At 43.0% G+C, this 23,611-nt stretch overlaps 1 protein-coding gene across 2 annotated transcripts in view; it reads left to right on the forward strand.

Annotated features, from left to right (window-relative positions):
• Positions 1 to 23,611, forward strand: part of KCNH5 (potassium voltage-gated channel subfamily H member 5) — a 235,041-nt gene that overhangs the window by 146,173 nt on the left and 65,257 nt on the right. For both annotated transcript variants that reach the window (XM_050952535.1, XM_050952536.1), the window contains exon 8: positions 13,091 to 13,290. In XM_050952535.1, coding sequence (XP_050808492.1) covers positions 13,091 to 13,290 — 200 coding nt within the window. The remainder of the gene's footprint in view (positions 1 to 13,090; positions 13,291 to 23,611) is intronic.

Below are 23,611 nucleotides of genomic sequence, written 5' to 3' on the forward strand. Positions count from 1 at the left end.
GCTGGGGGTTCCCCTGTGAGGGGCAATCTAGAGTGTGGGGGTACTGCTGGCACAGGACCACAAGGTAAAGGGCACTGGGGTCCAGGAGGAACACGGGGCCAGCGCCAGGCGAGATACCAGTCTGGCACCGGCGAGTCATCGCTTCGCTGCAACTTGGTAGGCTCCAAACCAGCTGTTCCAATCTGTTGTGCAAAGAACATGCTCTATAAAAGAAAATCATCAGTTTACTACAGGTATTCTTCATTACATAATAGGCCCAAATCCTACAGTGCCTTTTAGACGAACCTCCTGTTGGCACCAATGGGAGTCTTTCCTATGTAATTGTTGCCCTTATTTAACATTTATTTTACGGTAGTTTCTAGAGCAATGGTTCTTTGAGAGATGTCCCTGGGGGTGCTCCACTCCAGGTGTTGGTGCACCCTTACGCCTTCGCTCGGAGATTTTTACAGCAGTACTCGCACGGGCCGTGCACACGCGGTACCTGCCTCCCATGCCGACTGTATCTCAATAACACGTGCACCCGGCCTGGGTTCCTCAGTTCCTTCTCTACCATCCCCGGCCTGAGACAGAGCTCAGGAGTCTTGCTCAATTATTTCTTGCTTTACATAGTTAGTTAGTTGTTTATACAGTTTATCTAGGGGTTTTTTTAGTCAGAAAAGTTTAATTTCCCCATTCTTCTCTTGAATTTTTTTCCCTTCCCAGTTTTTTTTCTGTCAGTTAGACAGTTTATTATACAATGCCTGGCTCACCAGGTTTTAAGAGATGCAGTACATGCAGAGAGGCCATCCCCATCTCTGATGGCCATTCTCTGTGTGTTTGGGGAAGTCCCACGTCCCCCAGAAATGTGCCCACTGCAGGAAACTGTGGGCTAGGGCACGGAAGGACAGAGACCTGAGGTTCAAGTTAATTCTCATGGAGAAGTCCCTCAGACCTGCCTCAGACCCAGGTCAGCGGTCCTACTTGAGACAGAGCCCTCCTAAATCCACTAAGGTCAAGAAAACAACAAAAAAACTAGCCAGCTTCATCACCTCACAGAGACCAGCTGCCATCTAAATGGCCTCTGACCAGGTCTGTCTCGGTGCTGACCATGCCGCAGCTCAGTACATACAACACTGTAGATATGTCCAACGCTGTTCGTATGCCGGCTGCTATCGGTACACACTGTTCTGGTGCTGAGGCTGCTGACTTAAAATTGCCTGCCTCTTCTAATACGGCACCGCACAGCACCACAAAGGACTCGGTGCCTACTCAGCTGAGCCTGCCTGTGCTGCACATAAGTACGGTTGCTCTCCTGGCACCGACACCTGAACCACCTGTGATTTTGCATAAGGCACCGCACCAATCGGCACTGGCCGACCCTATAGCACCGCCGCTGCACCCAGCGCTATACATTCCAGCTCCTTCTACCTCCGCACTGTAATTTTGTCATTCCAGTGATTTGCTAATCTCGGCAACTCCAGATTCCCCATTACTTGGTACCGATCTCTCACCGAGACCATCGGCATGGCACTGACAGCTATCTCCTATTCCCTCTCACTTTTCTAGTGATGAAGATGACAATGTGAAGGGAGTTTTTTCATCATACCATTCCTCCCCACTTCATACTCCCGCTATCATGGGACCCAGGAGACCAAGGTCCTCATATTCCAGGGACTTACCACTCTGGTATGGACACCTGTGGATGGGAGCAACCATACCCTTCCCAGGGCAATGGCATTATTGGAACCCGTGAGGGTCCTGCAGCCGGCACCACAGTAGCTGGTACAGCCCACACAGAGGCAACATTAGATCTCCTCTTGTACCCATCCACACTTCTGCGACAGATGACCAGGAGCAACCTGCAACAGTGCACATCGACGAAGAGGCACCTGAACCCTCTCCAAATAATAATAATTCATCCACCTCACCAGAAGAAGCTATTATTTCCCCATCCCCAACAACAGCGGATGATTTTACTCATTTTCAGGACCTCAGCATGAGCTGACTGACATATTACAACCTTCAACCTCCTCCAAGATGGCCCTACCTATTAATGGAGCCATGATGGATCCTGCCAAGAATATCTGGCAAACTCCAGCCACCATACCCGCAACCTGCAGAAGGGAAGACTGGAAATACTATATTCACTCCAGGGGCTCAGAATTCCTTTTCATTCATCCAACACCAAATTCACTGGTAGTAGAAGCAGCCAGCCAAAAGAACAAACAGCAGCATTTCCGATCCATTCCCTCTGACAAGGGCAGCAAAAGAATGGACCTACATTTACGGGATGAGTAGTGGAGATTGTTTAACAGGTGCAATTTAGACCTTTGCAATACTTTTTTACAGAAAAGAGAAGTGAGGGATGGTGACCCATCCTCGACCTCAGGTGACTCAACAAGTTCGTCAAAAAGCAAAAATTCAAACTGGTTACCCTCACAACCATAATTCTAGCGCTGGAGCAGGGAGATTGATTTTCAGCCCTGGACCTGCAGGATGCTTATTTTCATGTAACTATACACCCCGCCCACAGGCATTTTCTCAGATTTGTTATGGGCTCAAATCACTACCAATACAGGGTTCTGCCCTTTGTGCCTCCAACACAATATCCAAATTTCAGCCTCCTACCTACCTGGTTCATTAAACACCATTTTGGATTAGCTCAGGAGATCTTTTCCCCTAGATCATGAATGGAAGACAAACCACACCATCCTACGCAACGGGGATACCCGCGACTGGATCTTTTTGCAACTGCGACCAATAAAAAATGCCCGGAATTCTGTTCCAGAGTGGGCCTAGGAAAGCAGTCGATGGGAGATACATTCACCATCTAATGACACAACAATTTCCTATATGCATTCCCCCCGATACCAATTCTTCACAGGGTATTACAAAAAATACGAGCGGAGAGGGCCAAGGTCATACTAATATTCCCTATGCAGAGACAAAATTTCTCGATACTTTAAATTACTGCTTCTTGGAGCAGCTGGTACGGGAACCCACAAGGGGAGAGGCAACTCTAGATTTAGTCCTGAGTCGAGCGCAGGATCTGGTCCAAGAGGTAACTATAACAGGACTGCTTGGAAATAGTGACCATAATATAATAACATTTAACATCCTTATGTGGGAAGAACATCTCAACAGCCCAACACTGTGGCATTTAATTTCGAAAAGGGGAACTATGCAAAAATGAGGGGGTTAGTTAAACAGAAATTAAAAGGTATGACTAAAGTGAAATCCCTGCAAGCTGCATGGGCCCTTTTTAAAGACGCCATAATAGAGGCCCAACTTAAACGTATACCCCAAATTAAGAAACACAGTAAAAGACCTAAAAAAGAGCCACCATGGCTTAACAAGCATGTAAAAGAAGCAGTGAGAGATTAAAAGACTTCCTTTAAAAAGTGGAAGTCAGATCCTAGTGAGGTAAATAGAAAGGAGCATAAACACTGCCAAATTAAGTGTAAAAATATAATAAGAAAAGCCAAAGAGGAGTTTAAAGAATGACTAGCCAAAAACTCAAAAGGTAATAACAAGATGTGTTTTAAGTACATCAGAAGCAGGAAGCCTGCTAAACAACCAGTGGGGCCCCTGGATAATCAAGATACAAAAGGAGTGATTAAAGATGATAAAGCTATTGCGGAGAAACTAAATGGATTCTTGCTTCAGTCTTCGTGGCTGAGGATGTTAGGGAGATTCCCAAACCTGAGCCGGCTTTTGTAGGTGACAAATCTGAGGAACTGTCACAGATTGAAGTGTCACTAGAGGAGGTTTTGGAATTAGTTGATTAACTTAATATTAACAAGTCACCATGAGCAGATGGCATTCACCCAAGAGTTCTGAAAGAACTCAAATATGAAGTTGCGGAACTATTAACTAGGGTTTGTAACCTGTCCTTTAAATCGGCCTCTGTACCCAACGACTGGAAGATAGCTAATGTAATGCCAATATTTAAAAAGGGCTCTAGAGGTGATCCCGGCAATTATAGACCGTTAAGTCTAACGTCGGTACCGGGCAAAGTAGTCGAAACAATAGTAAAGAATAAAAGTGTACCCAATTTTACACTTGAATGCTGTACCTCAAAGCATGGCCCCTCAATGGTTCTCTAATGAGGAACTAGACTGCTTTGAACAGGTACAAGGAGTACTATTACATAGGTGGTACATGTGGATTGTGTTCTGCTATCTCTATAAATGGAATAAGTTCACTCGCTAGTGCTCCACCAAGCAAGCCGCTCCTGCTTCCATCGCTCTTTCACTAATACTAGACTGTCTTTTATAACAAACTATCTGGGCTCAACTTTAGCTCCATAAAGGTACATCTAGCAGTAATTATAGTGTTTCACAATAAGACCAGAGACACTACTATCTTCACCCTCCCCATCACAAAATGATTCCTCAAAGCTCTCCTGACCCTATAACCAGACATTAGACCACCCACTCAACCTTGGGACCTACACTTGGTCCTCACATGCTTGATGTGCCATCCATTTGAGTCACTTGCAACATGCTCCCTCCTACATCTACCCATGAAAACTGCATTTTTAGTTGCTATTACATCTGCCAGATGTGTAGAAGAACTTGGTGTGCTTATGGCTGACCACCGTACACTATATTTTTTAAGGACAAAGTCATGTTCTGAACGTATCCAAAATTTCTCCTGAAGGTGCATTCCTCCTTCTACCTCAATGAACCTATTGATCTACCAACCTTCTTTCCTAAATGACTTGTGAACACTTTTGAATCATAGATTATTAGGTTTGGAAGGGACCTCAGGAGATCATCTAGTCCAACCCCCTGCTTAAAGCAGGGCTAATCCCCAAATGTCCCCCTCAAGGATTGAACTCACAACCCTGGGTTTAGCAGGCCAGTGCTCAAACCACTGAGCTATCCCTCCCCCCAGTGTGCACAGAGCATTATCCTTTTATTTGGATAGAACTAAGCCCTTTAGGGCTTCCCCTAAACTTTTCATTTCCATCGCAGGACGATCCAGAGGCAAATTCATCTCTACCCAGAGAATATCCAATTAGATAGCAGACTGCATCTGCCTATGCTACCAGCTAAAGAAGATAATCCTCCGACTTCTGTTAGAGCACAGTCCACCAGATCTGCATCAACGTCTGTGGCATTCTTACATAACATTCCCGTCACAGATATTTGCAAAACCGCCACCTGGGCTTCAGAGCATACCTTTGCTAAACATTATGCTCTTAATCAGGAACCCTGACTGACATTCAAATGGGCCAAGCTGTGCTGTCTATAGATTTTTTTACCAGTTCTGAAGTCCCTACCTCCTTAAGAAAGACTGCTTTTCAGTCACCTGGAGTGGAGCACTCACAGGGACATCTCTCTCTTGAAGAGGAGGTTACTCACCTGTGCATCTCAACTGACATTCTTTGAGATGAGTGTTCCTGTGGGTGCTCCACTACCCACCCTCCTCCCCTCTACTTCGAAGTTTGGAGCAGTCTCCATTGCAGCGAAGACACTGAGGAGCTGGGCCGCGTGAGCACATTATTGAGGCACGTGAGGCAGGCAATGCGTGTGCGTGGCCTGTGTGAATACTGCTGTAAAAATCTCTGAGCGAAGGCGCAGGGACGCACCAACACCTGGAGTGGAGCGCTCACAGGGACATCTCTTGCAGAACATCAGTTACTGCACAGGTGAGTAACCTCCTCATTTCAAACCTATTTGATCGCACCCCCCTTCTTTGTATCTGTAGTAGTCTATCCTCCCTCCTGCCACACAAGAACAGATACTGATAAAAAAAATCAACATGCAACTCTGACTAAGTATTAATAACAGTAGGGCACTGATTCAAATAGAGCGAACGATCCATCATAATAAGAGTAAAAGGAAAACTGCAACTGTGGGCAATGCTTACAATTAAATGTTCACACCGCATCATAGCAAATGCATTAACGTACAGATGGTAACGACTTTTTATAATGCTGTGCAAGTTTAACAGACATCTGTCAAAACCCACAGCGCCATCTAGAGTCAAAAGCATAGCACCCTCTGAGGACCTGATATGTTTGGGGGAATCAGCTTTGCTGTGGGTAAAATATGCGCAGTAATTCCTCCCCTCAAAAGCTTCTCATGCCCCCACTCCCAGAATACATTCTACACTGCCCCAGGGCCTGTGGGCCTGCCCCCCATTTTGAGAACATCTGGTCTAGAGACCTCGACCAGGTCAGAACCTCATAGTGCTGGGGGCTGTACAAACATATTGTAAATGACATTCTGAGTAAGGCCCTACTGGGTCGTGGGATGATTGCCAAATAATTGCTGAGTTGCGGACAAGACATGGAAAATCACAGAAAAGTAATAATGGACCTTTATTAATTGCAGTAATTTGGAAAAGCCAAAGAAGACCTATTTGTTTAAGAAAAAATAGCTGGAACAATACAAACACTCAAGCATTATGTGATGCCTGCTAATTTTTTTGGTAACCAGACATTTTGCTGCACCTATATTACAGTCATCAATGCACGGGGCTGACAGCAGGAGCCCAGCCACCTAGGATTGACAGTGGGGCACCAGCCCCCAGTCACCCAGGGCAGGTGACTGGGGCTCCTGATGTCAGTCCTCCATATGTCAGGTTTCCTGCTGTCAGCTCCAGGCAGACTGGAAATAAGGTGTAAGTTTTTAACAGCAAGGGCAATTATCCATTGGAACAATTTACCAAGGGCTGTGGTGGAGTCTCCATCACTGGCAATTTTAAAATCAAGTTTAGATGTTTTCTGAAAGATTTGTTCTAGGAATTGTTTTGAGAAAGTTCTCTGGCCTGTGTTATACAGGAGGTTAGACTAGATGATCACAATTGTCCCTTCTGGCCATGTAATCTATGAAATAAAGAGTAGAATGTAGGAAAAAATGGTTCGTTGTCCAGACCTCATTTCCTGAAGGTAAATCCTCTTATTCATATATATTGAGAAAGCAGTCAATGTAGTAATCAATTTGAAATGCTCTAGGTTAATTTAGATCAGTCTGAACCGTTTTAAACAAGAAAATTGCTTGTTGTTAAACAGATGTAAAAGATTTATGTAGGACATTGTTACAAAATCCTCCAGAAATTATATGTATGTAATGTATAGCTGTTTTTTGAGAACTGGAGTGTAAAAATAGAAATCTAAAATAATGGTTGAACCACCTACATAGCCTTAAGGGTTGTGAGGAAAATATTCCTGCATCATTATTTTAAATTGCTCTATATAAAATGTAGTGAGGACTCTACACTTTACACGTAGAAGACAATTAGGAGAAGTAAATGTTAGATGTCAGCAGGAGCAGATGAGGGGAAAAAAATCCAGATAAATAAGAATCATTAGTGAGAAGATGAACAAATGCTACCTGACCTAACTAGCAAGTGAAATCAGGGAATTGGGGAGGGTAATTTCTCCTACAGTCTGGATAGCATGATGTCTTCTGTTTTCCCTGAGTTACTCATAAAAGAAGAGACTAAATTACAACTAATCAGGTACACATGTACATGTCCTCGTCTCTCTGCAAATTGTTTCAATCCTTTTATCCTGGAGAGATGCACTGTATTTTACATCCCTCTGAATCTCTGCAAATGTTTGCCACAACCAAAAATTAAAACAAAACAAACTGAAATAAAGCTAAGAACGGCTGCTATTTTCTCACATTTTTAAAAGGGCAAAGGATGATGCTCAAATGTAATATTCTGGGTATTCATTAACAAGGTGTGTTCTGATAAAGCTCTGATTGGTAATTACTGGGGTCATCCAAATCAAATCAATAACCTTTCAGTGTTTAAGAAACAGTTGACAACACTATGTGAAATATTAGGTACTGATCCTTTTGCATGCATGTGATCACTGCTGTCATTTTCTTCTTTCTAGTGGCCCTTCATTAGCGATATTGAATTGCACCCACATTTATGCAAATGTACAGGGACCACAAGTTGGTCCAGCAGTCAGGTGAGATGAGGATAGCACAAGAGCCGCTAATGGATTAGTGCAAGTTAGCAGAAGCCTCTGGTGGTGTAAGCTGTGTATTCATGTCATCTGGGGATCTGGCCCCTTGTGACTATCTAAGGACTTGTTTCATCCCAGTCTCTGCAGTATTTGAAGTTTATGGAGTTACACCAGCCTAAAAATGATGTACCCAGGAGAAAAATCAGGCATCTTGTATTCCCAAGAGTAGTTAACACCAGGCCAGACCAATGTTCCTTCTAATTTTTCCCATCCATGTGCAGAATGAATTTTGCTATGTGCACCAATGTGGAGGTGATGTGTGGCAGGGGGCTCAGGGCTGGGGCAGAGGGTTGGAGTACAGGGTGTGTGGGCTCCGGCTGGGGATGTGGGCTAGGGAGTGGGGCCGGGGATGAGGATGAGAAGTTTGGCGTACAGATGTCAGGACTCGCATGAAAGCCCCCTAAGCTTATTTCTACCAGCTTAGGTTAAACCTGGTACACTGCCACCACCAAGTGATTTAACAAGAAACAGGGAAAGGACCACTTGGAGTTCCTCTTCCCCCAAAATATCCCCCCAACCCATTACACCCCCTTTCCTGGGGAGGCTTGAGAATAATATCCTAACCAGTTGGTTACAAAGTGATCAAAGACCCAAACCCTGGGTCTTTGGACAATGGAAAAAACAGTCAGGTTCTTAAAAGAAGGATTTTGTTAAAAAGAAAATGTAAAAATCATCTCTGTAAAATCAGGATGGAAAATAACTTTACAGGGTAATCAGATTCAAAGAGCCCAGAGGAACCCCCTCTAGCCTTAGTTTCAAAGTTACAACAAAACAGGGATAAACCTCCCTCTAGCAAAGGTAAAATTCACAAGTTGAGAAAACAAAGATAAACTAACACGCCTTGCTTGGCTGTTACTTACAAGTTTGAAATATGATAGACTTGTTCAGAAAGACTTGGAGAACACGGACTGATGTCCGGTCCCTCTTAGTCCCAAGTGCAAACACCACCAAAACAAAGAGCACAAACAAAAGCCTCCCCTGCCCCACGTTTGAAAGTATCTTGTCCCCTTATTGGTCCTTTGGGTCAGGTGTCAGCCAGATTACCTGAGCTGCTTAACCCTTTACAGGTAAAAGGATTTTGGTGCCAGGAGAGATTTTATAGTATTGTGTACAGGAGGGTTGTTACCCTTCCCTTTATAGTTATGACCGTGGCCTCCTGCATGGCTGCACAGGCGCGCACCTCAGAGGGAACTTACGTTCAGATTTCTTTTCACAAAACTCCACTCCTCAATAGGCTACTGAGTGATGACACATTCAAGGGATGAAACACAAGATAATGGGTTTTATGAGGGTAGAACACTGTGGCCTGACAAATACTCAGTGGTGGCTTTTCCATCTTAACCCTTTTAAGTGTGTCATACACACAGTGGAATTGGGGACTAAATACAGGACATAGAGTGTCCGTGCTAAATTAAGAAAAATAATCTCATCTTGAAAAACAATAACTAACAAAGGCCAAAATCCTGCCAAGACCTAAATATGTTCCACAAAGGCCTTTACAGAACAGAGGGAGAGAGAAACCTTGGTTTTGCATATGGAGATTATGTGGTATGTAGACTAGCATGCGACATTTTCTTTAATTTCAGTTTCCAAGAAATGATCTGATGGTTCATTATATCAATAATTATGCTCCAAGAGGCATTTTCATTCCAAGCTCCTATTTTCAGGCACTTATAACTTTTGGGTAAAATTACCATTTAGATGGATAGTTTTCATGAATATTCTGAGTCTAAAGGAGATTTTTTCATGGGAGGAAAAAAGTAGCACTGTGATAGGGGACTTGGAGGGCCAACAGCCTAGAGGTTAGCACACTCAGCCCCTTCCACCTCTGTCCAAGCAGTAGAGGAGCCTGTTCCTTACCTTAAGCCAGGATCTTTGGCTTTCCACCTGCATCTGGCCCTTGGCCTTTAAAGGAGTGTGGTAGTGGGACCCAGGCCCTCCCTCTGGCCCCATGGGAAGCAACAGTGGCAGCAAGTCCAAGTTCATTTCTCTAGGCCACTTGCTACCAATATGTCCTTTCAATTTGGGGCATGTAGTCCAAATAGTCAGCTGCTTAGCAGAAAAAGAGTCCAAAGAAGCAGAGCCCTGCATGACCCACTGGTTCTCAAAGCACGGGGACGGTTGTTCAAAGAAGGTACTGTCTGTGGGCCTTACCCACTCTGTGGTCTCCTTTCAGCTCAACCTTCTCTGTGGCTTCTGGGCGAAAGGTTCCTCTCTCCTGCAGCCTGTCCTCCACCTGGTCTTCTGAGCTTCCTCTTAACCTGCTCCTCTAGTTGGAGCATGTTCGGCAAACCCAGGGCTACCTGGTCCTGGCATTGCCTTTTAACCCCCTGGGGCCCAGTGTGGTGCCATCACAGGCACTCACCACAGTCAGACTGTTTCCACCATGGCACTCTTAGCCACTTCCAGTCTGGCTGGTGTGGTATGAGGAACAGGAATTGTATCTATTCTTCCCATATGACAGGGCCATACCACATTTTCAGCCAGCCTCTGGTTTTTTCTGTCCTATTTTGCACTTTCAAAGGGGAGTTGCATATATTTTTATAGTCACAATCAGTTTCAGTACAGACATGGGCATAAAACAAGGCAGGCCAAGACTGAAAATGTATTTATATTGTAGATTCACTCATCAAATTAACTGAAACCTTTCAACCAATGTACGTGAGTGGAATGGGGGAGGAGCATTTACAAGAAGTGGCACTTCATCCAATTTAACATGCTACAAAAACTGGAAAGAACAGCAAAAGCAAAAAAACGTTCAACTGACATTCATCCACGTAGAGTGTATGCATGTGTAACCCACATACTTTTATACTGTGTGTATGTATGTACCGTGCGTACGTGGGTGTATATATGAAATGTATTGTAGAAACATTTTAGTAGCCAGTCTGTAAAACAATGAAGAACAAGATCTATACCCATTATATGATTTTGGCACAGTTATATAGTAAGAACATGAATCTCCCGAGCTTTCCAAAATTGAAACCTATTCCTGCTGTGACCTTACTTGATCATAGATCTCATATGTCTATCCAACCAATCAGAATGCGTCCCCCTAGACTTTGATGAGAGCACCACATCTCTGCTTAATTCTGGTGTTTCATTTTTACATTTAAATATTCAAGAAATTGTTGAGAACTGTCAGTGTAATATTTTTACTATTCAAGTATTTTTAAATAAACACCATATCTTTTAAAAAATTGCTGCCTCTGGAAGAGCAGTAATAAATTGGACTAAATGTCCATAAAATTAAGTCAATTTTCTGGAGTGAGGTGAAAAATCTGTTGTATACAAAAAGAAACTGTTATGCATTAGGAGATAGAAAGTAGTTATCCTTTCACAATGTCTTGTTTTTTCCTATTTGTATGCTGCGTATTATTATTATTTTTTTAGAAAAGGAATATGTAAACACAGCTGCATTCTGCAGGATAGTACTTCCAAGCAAAGACGATTAAACATGACACACACACTTCCGTATATTAGTTGATGCCAAGGACAGAATGAAAATGCAACACACTGGTATTGGAGAAATCAAAATAATTTTCTTTCTGTAAAGTCTACAGTGTTTAAGAGAAGAGTGCTATTTATTTATTTATGGCTTCTTCTCAAGAATAATTAGGTCCTGAATCAATAAGGAAGCTAAATACCTTTAAGAGCACACATCCATGCCTATTGAAAAAAGCATTTAAGCACATGCTTTAGTCCCATTTATTCCCATTTTTATCATTAATGATTTTCCCTTCAAAATTGGAGACAGTGATGTTTCCTTGCATTGCACTAGCAGTGCATTAAGCTGAGTCTGGAAAACATAGCTGGAAAGGGGCCTCAGGCTGCTCTGGGCTAGCAGAAATGTATAGTATATAAAGAGATGGATCCAAGCCACAGCATTTAGATATGGATTCAGATTTTGAACCCTCGCAAATTCAGAAACGTTTGGATATATGGTTTTGGTTTGGCCCAAATTTGGGTCTGGGTTTGAAGTTGAAGCTCCTACTTTTCAAAGAATTGGAGTATTTGGACCCATGGATTTGGTGCAGGCCCATCTCTAATGGAAAGCCTTTACACTAGGTCTGAGTTACTTGACTTCCTTATCCTGGGATATGGTGCAGCTGCTTTGCAGAACATTGCGGGCACAGTCTGGCCCTAAAACTGGTGTAGCTGGGTAAGGTGGGAAAACCACCCCAGCAGAGGGGGATATTCCTCTGGTACATATCTGGTGTGGTGGCTTCTACGCCACATACACCCAGCTGCTGATATAGAGATGTGGCCAGTGGCAAGGAGATGTGACTGCGGATTCCCTACACCTTTCTCCTCTCCATTTTCTGTTCTTGAGGCTACAGGCAGCTGACATAATACAGAGCTAATGTTACACCAGAGCTGACACATAGCTGGTCCAGAATGTAGGATACAACATCATCATGACCTGCACTGTGTAGTCCTGGGCCACAGCCAAGGATCTTGGCCACTGTCTATCCAGAAACATCCTTGTCAGGCTTCAGAGGTTGACTCAGTTGTCTCTGTTCTCTGTTCCATGGTCTTATCTGGATCAAGATATGGACACCCTATTCTCAGTTCCTGGTCCCTGCCATTGAACTGCCTCTTAGAGTATGTCAGTGTTGTAGACATACTGGTCCCAGGATATTAGAGAGACAAGGTGTGTGACAAGAAGCTTGTCTCTTTCACCAACAGAACTTGGCCCAATAAAATATATGACCTCACTCACCTTGTATTTCAGAGTATATTCACAGAATCCCTTTGATACGGTTTAGTGGAAGGCTTTTTCTATTTGGGCCAGTTCATTTTTGACTGGTTTCTTTTCAGTTGTTCACCAGTTCTTCCTTCTAGTGGCATTTCTTCCTTGTTTTTTGTTGGTGGGAGTCATATGAGCAAATTAAATATGACAGATGAAGAGGAACATGAGTTCACATAGGAAGAAGTCCTCTGAATATAAGTGGGTGAATATATGTGTGTGTAACTAGAACTTTTCAGCACATATAAATGAGTCGGCAACCATTTGCAGTTGATTTTCTTTTTCTTGCAAAACACTTATTGAAATGATTAAGCCTATTTTTGTGGAGTATAGAAATTTATCTTTGTTTTCCATTTTCTCTCTTTCAGCTCTTCTTTATGCAACTATTTTTGGAAATGTCACCACCATTTTCCAGCAAATGTATGCCAACACCAACCGATACCATGAGATGCTGAACAATGTGAGGGATTTCCTCAAATTATATCAAGTCCCAAAAGGCCTTAGTGAACGAGTCATGGATTATATTGTCTCAACATGGTCCATGTCTAAAGGGATTGACACAGAGAAGGTATGAGTGCATGAGGTAAAAATCCAGATATTGTACCTTTCAATCCATTGTGTCCTTTCAAGTAGAATAAACAGTACTGAGTACTGTAAACATGCTGGCAAAAAAAGATCTGAACCACATGTGATTCCATTAATACTTTCATAGCTGTGTTCAGAGAGAGGGAGCTGGTTTAAAATTAGGGGAAAAAAATAGGAACATTGGCAATTTTGAAAATGTGTTTTGTTACCCTGCTTTTCAATATGGTCTGACTTTCCATTTTCCAGATTTTCCTTGGAATTATTTTTACTTTTTTTGTGTTTTGGGATTTAAAATTAACAAAAACAGTTTTTAAAAAAATTGAGAGGGTGGGGAGGAAGAGAGAAAATCTCAAAAACGATACCCTTCGTTTTTGGGGAAAAACACCACATTTGATGGGGCTGAGTAATCCAAATTGGCAAGAGAAGTAACTAATAAAAACACTGAAACCCAACAAAACATTTCGCAGAGCAACTAGCAGGCTAAATATTTTAGTTCCCAATTTTTTTTGTAAAAGGGAAAATGTACATTTCATTAAGCATTCCACTGTTAAAAAGGCCACATGTCAGCAATTTTATTCTGTTAAAAATATATCCAACAGCACTTTCCATACATATTACACATACTAGCAGAAAACTATCCTTTACTCACTTTGGTAGTTCTAGTGCTTGCTGATATCATAAAATATAATAATAATATAGTAGCGGTAATGGTAAGAGAATAAAAATCAGTGTATCATTGTGGTCTGGTTAAAAGGTGAGTAGCAGAGCACTGATTGGCTCAGGAGATTGATAACTGGATATAGATCTTTTCTGCTCTAGTTCCTGATCCAAAGCCCACTGAAATCATTGAGTGTTTGGACTTTGAATCAGGTCTTAGGTCGCCATTTGGAATCTGGCGCAGGTCAGTAGTGACTGAAAGTTGTTACCATCTGAGGATTTGTTAGCATTTATAAAATAAGTTCAGTTGCCTTGGACCAGTTCCCAGTGGACGGAACCATAATTGCTACCATCACAGTTAGCACAAGATTTAATAGACGCGGAGACTGACCTCTTTGAGGTGTCCTCTCCAGGCCTGGGCTGAAGGCCCTTTGGCAGGGAAGTTTGAGAGAGCTTGTGTTCCTGCTAGTCATTTTATACCGGCTCTATAGATTAAGAAAGGAGACTAGGGGTGAGATCTTCAGTTGGTGTGAGTTGGCCGAGCTCCACTGACTTCAGTGGATTTATGCTGATTTACCCCATCGGGGAACTGGACATTAAGTGTCTAGTACTGAGAACCCTAAAGCCCCCTTGAGAGAGGAAAAGTTGTGATAGAATATTGCTCTGCTCTGCTACAGTTCTTGTTTCGGTTGTATTGCACTGTGAGGTTCTGGTGGAACTCAGATTACATCTACCAATCTCACTATAACATGACATAATAGAATTATTGTGAGAACAAGGACAGCTTTATGTCTTCTTATAAACCCATACAATGATAGTTATCGAACTAATTAACTGGAATTAGCAATTAACTTCCAAAACTGTGCAACTTTTGTGTATTATTATTGTTATGTTAACTGATAAGGCTTTCAGTTTCTTGGATTCTTGTAGTTCAGTATAGTATGCCTGATTCTTTAATATGTTAATTTCAGCTCCATTTATACAGTGATATTCCAACTTCCAAATGTGTTCATACAGTTTGTTAATAACAAATTTGTTGTAATTGCTGTAAATACTCAGTTCTGCTGTGAAAAGCCAAATATGTGTAAAAATTCAATTTTCATTCTCATTTATCTCCTTTCAATTATTTCTGCTGCACTTCCATTAGACTTGGATTGTGTTTTGCAGTTAATTAGAAGAACCTTTGCTTTGATTACTGAGATTTCCTTCCATTATTTCCACATATCCAGTTTAATAGATTATAAAAATGCAGTTGTAGCCCATAAACATACTGATCATTGGCTTTTAGTAAGCAGCGTTCACTTGTCTGCACAGTAGTAGTGGTTGCTTAGCTAGATAATTAATAAGGCCATAAAATCTGTGATTTAGATTTTTAACAGTACTCCCACACTGGAGGCCTGCCTAATGTAGCTCCTGAGCTAAACACCATTTAAGTCAATGGAAAGACTCCTGTTGACTTCAGTGGCTTTTGGATCAGGCCATTAATGCTTTTATGTAGTACAGTTTTTCAGTTAAAATATTTTATTGACAGCCAGTGAGAGAGTAGCTATACAGTGGTTACAACTTTTAAAATATTCCGTTACACAGTGTCCAGCAAAGGCTATAAACCTTCAATGGCTACTTCACAAGTACCTTGCTGCGACTGCTGTGAGCTGCATTGAAGCAAATGGGGATCTTCATGAGTGCAGCAACTTGCAAGCTGTCAGCTGCATGATCAGAGCCAAAATTCAGATTTCTTAGGGGAAAGATGGAAAGCTGTGTGTAGGTCGCTGGCAGTCACATGAGCCATCCGAACTTTGAATTCTGAAATGAATTATAAAACTTCTCAATTATAGCAAATGAGAAAATGTTGTATTTCCTAGTTGGCAAACCTGAAAACTACAGCAGTTGCATACACTAGATCCTTTCCTTCATGTTCGGGGTCTATTTAGCACTTTACAAACCACTTAAGGCCTCTGTATTAAAATTTGTGGGGGGGGGGAAAACAGGTCACACTGCACCACGTCATAGAATTTTTATTTACTGTGTGTGCAGTACAACAGTCACAATGAAGATAGGAAAATATCGCACCAAGTGATTCAGGAGCTGACATCCTCTTAAATAATGTGTCTCCAAATCTGGTAACTTTTCTATGCTGAAAACTTTTCCATATTTTGATCATAAGCTTGATTTAATCCTGCAGTAGAAATATAGACGAGAAAGAAAAGAACTGTTATATTTGTTGGTCCACCTCTGTGCCACAGTAGAATTGTTCCCAATGGTACATTTCCTAGTTTTTATATCCAGTCTGGTTTTAAAAATCCCTGGTGATGGGCTTCAACCAACCCTGGGAGACTGGCACAGCCTAACGTATCTCACCGTAGGAGAGCTTTTTAATGAAATTCAACATATAGTTTCCCTTTTTTAATTTCATCTAGTGCTCACTCTCCTGTCCAGGTGATCAGTAATCTATCCCTAGAGTCATTTCTCCTGTGTTTTTCATTCCTCACTTCCTTCAAAACCAAACGTATGTCTCCAGCACATACATCTAGACTATCATTATGCATAACATTATCTCTCCTACTCCTTACATTTGGGTAGACATTTTAGTATATTACTATATTTCTTATTCTTCAGCAAAGATTTCTTTTAACTGTGCAAATAATTAGCAAAAAAAACTCTAAACTTTGGCACTTCGTTAATATTTATGAATGGTTTTCTTCCATATAGGTATCATTACTAGAGCTGAGTGAATAACAGATTTTTCTGGTTTTCTGGCTGGAAATTCCAAAAAATAATTTAAAAAAAAGGCATTTCAGCTTGACCACAATTTTCTTTACATTTTTGGCCAATCGAAACATTAAAAAAATTGATTTTGGTCAAACTGTATGTTTCATTCTCACCAAGATAAAATGTTTCATTTAGATTTCAAGCATTTTTAATATGTTTAATTTTTAAAACAAAATGTAAATTAATATTGACTGGAAAAGTCACTTTGAATTGAAAAATTGAAACATTTCATTCAAATAATGTCAAAATGAAGATTTTTTCATATTGTTTGTTTTTATTTTCAACTAAAACAATTTGACATGTTTGAGATGAACTCATGAAACATTTCAGTGTTGCCAAATCTGCATTTTTCTCCTCCTAAAAAAGTTTCAGCCAAACAATTTCATCGAGCTCTACTGATTACATCTTCATTGGTTCCAAATAAATATACTTATTGCTCACTTTGCAGTCACGTATGCATTATGATGTCATTTTCCCCCATTATTAGAATACATTTCAGTCAGTCAAGCATGCAGCACAACTCAGCACATTGAAATGATTTTTTTCTTTAAATCAAATACAGTGGATAGAACAGCTCATGTGTTGACACAAAATTATGCAGTTTTTTCTGGTGATGAACAACTGTATCGTATGTAACTACAGAGCAATATATCATGATAAAGTCTAGTAGTTTTTGTGACAGCTAAGGTTGAGCTTGAGACCAAAATGTAAGTAAATGCCTTTGCTGGAAATACTATACCTTTAACAAATGTGCTTTAGTTAGTTTTGCAGTTAAATATCTATTCTTAGTCATATATGAGATACTACCATTTAATGCCATTGAAGATCTCGCTCAGACCAATAACAAAGAAGAAATTCAGAGAGCTTAGTGTTTGGTTCTTGTGCAGATACACAGTGCGGGCAAAGTGAAGGTTGACTAGATGTTACTCATTTCCCCAAAGGGGGCAATGAAGAAAAGGGCCATAGATCCAGACCTGGCTGCCTGAAGTAAAACCCCTCTCAGATGGCCCAATCTAATGCCCATTGACTTTGGTGTGTGCTGGATCAGACCCTGAACTTCCACACTGCAGGGCTGTGCCTTAAAGCAGTGGTTCTCAACCAGGGGTCTGGAACTCACTGGGGGCTCGCGAGCAGGTTTCAGGGGGTCTGCAAAGCAGGGCTGGCATTAGATCTGTTGGGGCCAGGGGCAGAAAGCCGAAACCCTACCACCCGGGGCTGAAGCCCGGGCTCCAAGTACCACCAACCGGGGCTGAAGCCGAAGCCTGAAGAACTTAGCTTTGCAGGGCTGCCTGTGGCATGGGGCGCCGAGCAATTGCCCTGCTTGCTATCTCCTAATGGTGGCCCTGGCTTTTATATGTAGAAAAACAGTTGTTGTGGCACAGGTCGGCCATGGAGTTTTTAGAGCATCTTGGAGGGGCCTCAGAAATAAAAGGTTGAGAACCCCTGCCTTAAAGGACCAATCTAGGCTGGGTCTTTGGTGATAATTAGTCCTCAGATTTCATCTTCAACCCACAGTGCTCATTGTTCTTTCTCACTCCTCCTTCCTGCATACCTATGAATAGAGAATCGATGAAACTAAGAGTGTCCCTTTATTTGTATTATTTAAACTGAAGCAAGTGGCCTGTGATCAATCATCTTAAAATATTTAGAAGTCAAAGCTCTAACATTGACAGCTAGGACAATACACACAATACATTGCATATGCACTGTACATACCATAATATGATAATACATAGCTCATATGTAGGAGGGAATTTGTTTTTATACAGCTCCTTTCATGCTCAAGGTACCTTGGTTATTTACCCAGTAATGAATTAAATTTAGATTGTGAGTAAATTCATGGGAAAATGCAATAGCCATTATATATTTAAAAGTCTCTCAAAGGCAACATTGCACATTAGAACCTGTTCTTCTGAGACAGATAAATGTGAGCCAGAACATTCTCTGAATATGATCTTTTAAGTAGTTGTAAAAATATTTATAGTAACAGCCTGAGATATTAAAATGTTCAAATTGAATTTGAGCTTTTTAGTTATAACCAGAATGTGCTTGACAGCAAATGAAATATTAATAGGTTGCAGTTTTCCTCTAAAAATAGGTCATTACACGTGAACCTGCACAACTGTTCATTTACATCCAACTGTTTCTATGAAGGTCCCACTCTCCTAATGGCAAAATTGTGAAATGTCAATAAAGCTGAAAGATTTTCCTTCCTTTGACTCTTAGTTAAAGTTTGGCTTGAGATTCTCTTAAAAAGTAATAAAATCAATAGTCAGATAATTTCTAACATGATTTAATGGTCCACTTCTCAATAAAAGACACAGGTTGAAAGGAAACAATTTATTCTTCAGTTTTTACGTAGGAATCTATCTGAGCCAGTTTCACATTGTAACTCCTGAAGTGGAAACAACAGGAAAACAATACAGCATTAAAAATATTCATTACTAATGGCATGACCCAATATGCAATAATGCAGAAGAGACAGGACTATGGTAAATATTTTCAGGCTGCAATTTTATGAATCATAAATCTCAGAAAATGCAAGGGAATTCAGTCCCCTCCGCTGCTAGTGAGATCTTCGATGGCCCTATGAAATATTGTTGACACCTCAGTACTGAAACCTGATTCATGACCTCACGACATCTCTCCCAGTGTCCTGATGCCCTGTAAAATCAGGCTGCTATTTCTACATGGTCTCATCCTGGAAACTTGTCTGTATGGCCTCTACTGCCATCTATCCCTACCACCAGCACGGTCCTCATACTGTAAGCAGGGCCAGCTCTAGGTTTTTTGCTGTCCCAGGCAAAAAAATTTTTGGCTGCCCCCTGTCCCAGCCCTGGGCTCCCCCCCGCACCCCGCTGCTACCCCAGCCCTGGGCTCTTCCCCCCCCACCCACACCCCCTGCCGCCCCAGCTTTGGCTTCCCCCTTTCCTCCCCACCAGTGCCCTCCCCCACACCTCCTGCCGCCCCAGCCCTGGGCTCTCCCCCCACCCCTGCACCCTCCTTCCACCACAGCCCTGGGTCACTGGTAACTCGCTCCCGGGTGGGTCATTCAGCAGGAATTTTAGATGTGCACAGAACACAGACAGGATTGGTTCCCATATGGTTAAAGAGCTGCAGCAAAGTGGATATCTGGATCCATATTATAAGACCGTCCTACATAAATGAGGAAAAGTTGAGGTGCCTTTATTATTCTTTTGTTCCACTCTTTCGTTCTATGGGGAATTTGCCAATGCAATACCACTGTCTTCCTTTTAAACAAACAAACAAACAAAAGGCAATGACTGTTGAAAATAGCAATTCCATCCTAATAACCACTGAGAAGCATTTCTTGCTCAATTTTATCTTACTTTTTCTACAGCAAGTTACAGCGGATCAGTATATTTGATTTGGGAGAAATGAAGTAACAGCTGCCCAAACTGAGCTTGAGCATTCCTGAATTTTGAGGTGTTCAAATCTGGAAGGCAGGTGCTGAGTGTGTGTGTGTGGGGGGGGGCCTGTGGGCTCCGCGGGAGAGCACGGCAGCATGTATGCAGCAGCATGTCTGGCGCTGCGTGGAGCCAGACATGCTGGTCTGAGTGGTACGGTAAGGGGGTGGGGGGCTGGAGAAGGGTTGGGGGTTCCGGGGGGGTCAGTCAAAGGACAGGGAGCAGGTGGGGTTAGATGGGTCAAGGGTTCGGGGGGGGGCAGTCAGGGGACAGGCAGCAGTTGGATAGGCATGGGAGTCCCAGGGGTTTGTCAGGGGACAGGTAGGGGGGAAGTTGGGGGAGGGTCTCAGGAGGGGGCAGTTGGGGACAAGGAGAAGGGAGGCTTAGTTAGGGGCAGGGGTCCCGAGAGGGGGCAATCAGGGGACAGGGACCAGCGGTGCTTAGATAAGCGGTGGGGTCCTGGGGGGAAGTTAGGGGCAGGGGTCCCGGGAGGGGGCAATCAGGGGACAAGGACCAGCGGCGCTTAGATACGGGGTGGGGTCCTGGGGGGAAGTTAGGGGCAGGGGTCCCAAGAGGGGGCAATCAGGGGACAAGGAATAGCGGTGCTTAGATAGGCGGTTGGGTCCTGGGGGGCAGTTAGGGGCAGGGGTCCCGGGAGGGGGTGATCAGGGGACAGGGAGCAGGGGGGTTGGATGGGTTGGGGTTTCTGTGGGGGGGCAGTCGGAGGGAGTGGATGGTGGCAGGGTGGGGCTTCCTTCCCCATGGAGTGTCCTGTGTTGTGAATGTTAAAATATGGTATCCCTACCACTCCCCACTCACAGCACGCTGCCGCATGAGGTCCCCTCCTTCCTTCTAGTTCGTTGTGGCCAAGGGATTGCCGGGAAATGTAGTTCTTTCACTGTTCCAGGGCTGGCTCTATAGGCAGGGAGCTAACCAAAGAACTACAGTTCCCAGAGCCCCCTGTTGGTTCTGCCGCCCCTGCAAATGGGCTGCCCCAAGCAGGTGCTTGCTTTGCTGGTGCCAAGAGCTGCCCCTGACTGTAAGATCAGGAGCGCAGGTTCTCTGTTTTCTTGCCATGCAGAATTTGCACCATATAAAGGTACAACAACCATGAAATGTACATATGATTCCAGACTCAACAAGAAAAATAAAATAATCTGGACCAATATTGCCCCAACATTGTACGGGCTGGCTTGTTGGCAGCGGGTGAACAAGAAGTCTCCCTCACCTCGCAGAACTGTTCAAGAGTCACTCACCATTGCAGTCCACTCCCTCTTGGAGAGCAGGATGAAGAAAAGGGAAGAAACAGAACCATGGGCCACCCGCCTTCCACACAGGCCTACAGAACAGGGTCTGTGTACTGGTGGGAGCACTCTGCTCCCTCCTAATGAATGGTGCTGATTACTTGCCTCCTGTGCACAACCAGCAGCACCAAGATGGTGCCTATGTAATCCATACCCACTCAGGGTTTGTCTACACAGCAGCTGGGAGGCACAAGTCCCAGCTTGGGTAGATGCACCATGCTAGCTGTCCTTGGGCTAGTGCCCCAAAATAGCAGCGTGGCCATGTGGCACAGGCGGTGGCTCAGGCTAGCCACTCAAATATGTACCCAGGTGGATGGGTGGGTCTGTACTTAGGTGGCTAGTGTGAGCAGCCAAATGTCCTGCTACTAATATACTGCTATTTTTAGCATGCCAGCTCAAAGAGCTAGCATGGGTATGTCCACCCAAGGTGGGAACATACCCTCAGTAATGCTGTGCACCTGGTTTGTCAAGAGAGGGAGAACTGAACCTGGGACATCTAGATCTTAAAACTTGAGCCTTTACGGCTTGAGCTAAAAAGATAAGTCTGCTAGCTAAGGCAGTGGCAGCCCCATCAACCAGTTTGTGTGACCCAGCCACCACTTGAGGGTGACAGAGTGCCACAGTGAGTGGCTATGTTTGCTCCTCCTGGAGCAATGTAGCTTTGTACTGCTCCCTGTGCAGGGCTGAGATGCAAAGTCTAGCCTCAGGGAGAATCTTTTCTTTTTATCATTTCCATCTTTTGACATCTGAATGATCCCTTTATTTAATGACACTATGGCCCAGATTAAAACAAAAAGTTCCCCATGTCAGTGGTAGGACTGGACCCTGGAATTTTTTGTCAGTCCCAAAACTGTGGGTGCATTTTATTTTATTTTGTTTTATTGCTGGAGATGGTGAGATTCTGCAGTGTGAATCTCAAGATTTTTTTTCTTATTGCAAAAACTGGTGTTACCATGAGTTTCTTAATGATATTGGCTAACTTCTAATGTACTTTGTCACCTCAATGAGTTGTGTAATGTCTATATTTTTGATATGTGTATAGTAGGACTTAAAGGGATGAAAACTCCCTCTGTAGTGTTCCTACATAGCACAGTGTGGGATCTTACACCTTGTATCATCTGTACATTTCATTAATGTGCTCATTACTACATTTTCCAGAGCATTTATTAATGTATTAAAAAATCAAACCAAACCTTCCAGCAGTTACGTCCCCACCAGGAGTGGCGCCAGGGTTTTTGGCGCCCTAGGCGGAGGGCCGGCTGGCCGGTCTCGCGGTTCCGGTGAGTCTCCCACAGGAGTGCCTGCGGATGGTCCGCTGGTCCCGCGGCTCCAGTGGACCTGCCGCAGGCGTGCCTGTGGATGATCCAGCGGAGCCGTGGGACCAGCGGACCATCTGCAGGCATGCCTGCGGGAGGTCCACCGGAGCAGGCTGCCGCCCTCTCAAATTCTGGTGCCCTAGGCGACTGCCTAGGTCGCCTAAATGGAAGCGCTGGCCCTGGTCCCCACAGCATAATATAGTGTAATTTATCATTACCAGTTGTTTCAAGACCAACAGCCAGTTTTTATCCGTGTTGAGAAGATTGAATTTAATTTAATCCAAACTAATTTGTAGCCATTTCTGTATATTTCCAACACTTGTTAGTGTTATTCAATTAAGAAATGTTCCTTGTTGTTACTGTACTGCCAATTCTGTCTCAATGCTCTGGTCACCAGTGTAATTCATATTCTTTATTGCTTAAAAAATATAATTAAGCTCAGTTTGCAGATCTGGTGCTTTCAGCATTTAAAGCAAACTACATAAGAGACCTGAAGAAGATCTCTGTAGAGCTTGAGAGCTTGTCCTTTTCACCAACGGAAGGTGGTCCAATAAAAGATATAACCTCACCGACCTTATCTCTCTCTTGGAATTTTAGACAGCTCAACTCAATAGTAACAAACCTTCCTTGTTTACATTAAATACTCAATGCTAGGATGTTTGAGCCAATCTATTAAAAACAGTCTTAATCCATGCAGGTTTAATAACGCTGATCAATCTGCCTAACTATTTGTAAAAAAAATCCAATTTACAGTATGAAAGTGCTCGGTGATTGCATATCAGCTGTTTCTTAACTTTGCCTCCTAAGCAGCTAATCCAATGCCCATTGTG

This window comes from Gopherus flavomarginatus, chromosome 5 (genome assembly GCF_025201925.1).
Source record: "Gopherus flavomarginatus isolate rGopFla2 chromosome 5, rGopFla2.mat.asm, whole genome shotgun sequence".
Taxonomy (NCBI): Eukaryota; Metazoa; Chordata; order Testudines; family Testudinidae; genus Gopherus; species Gopherus flavomarginatus.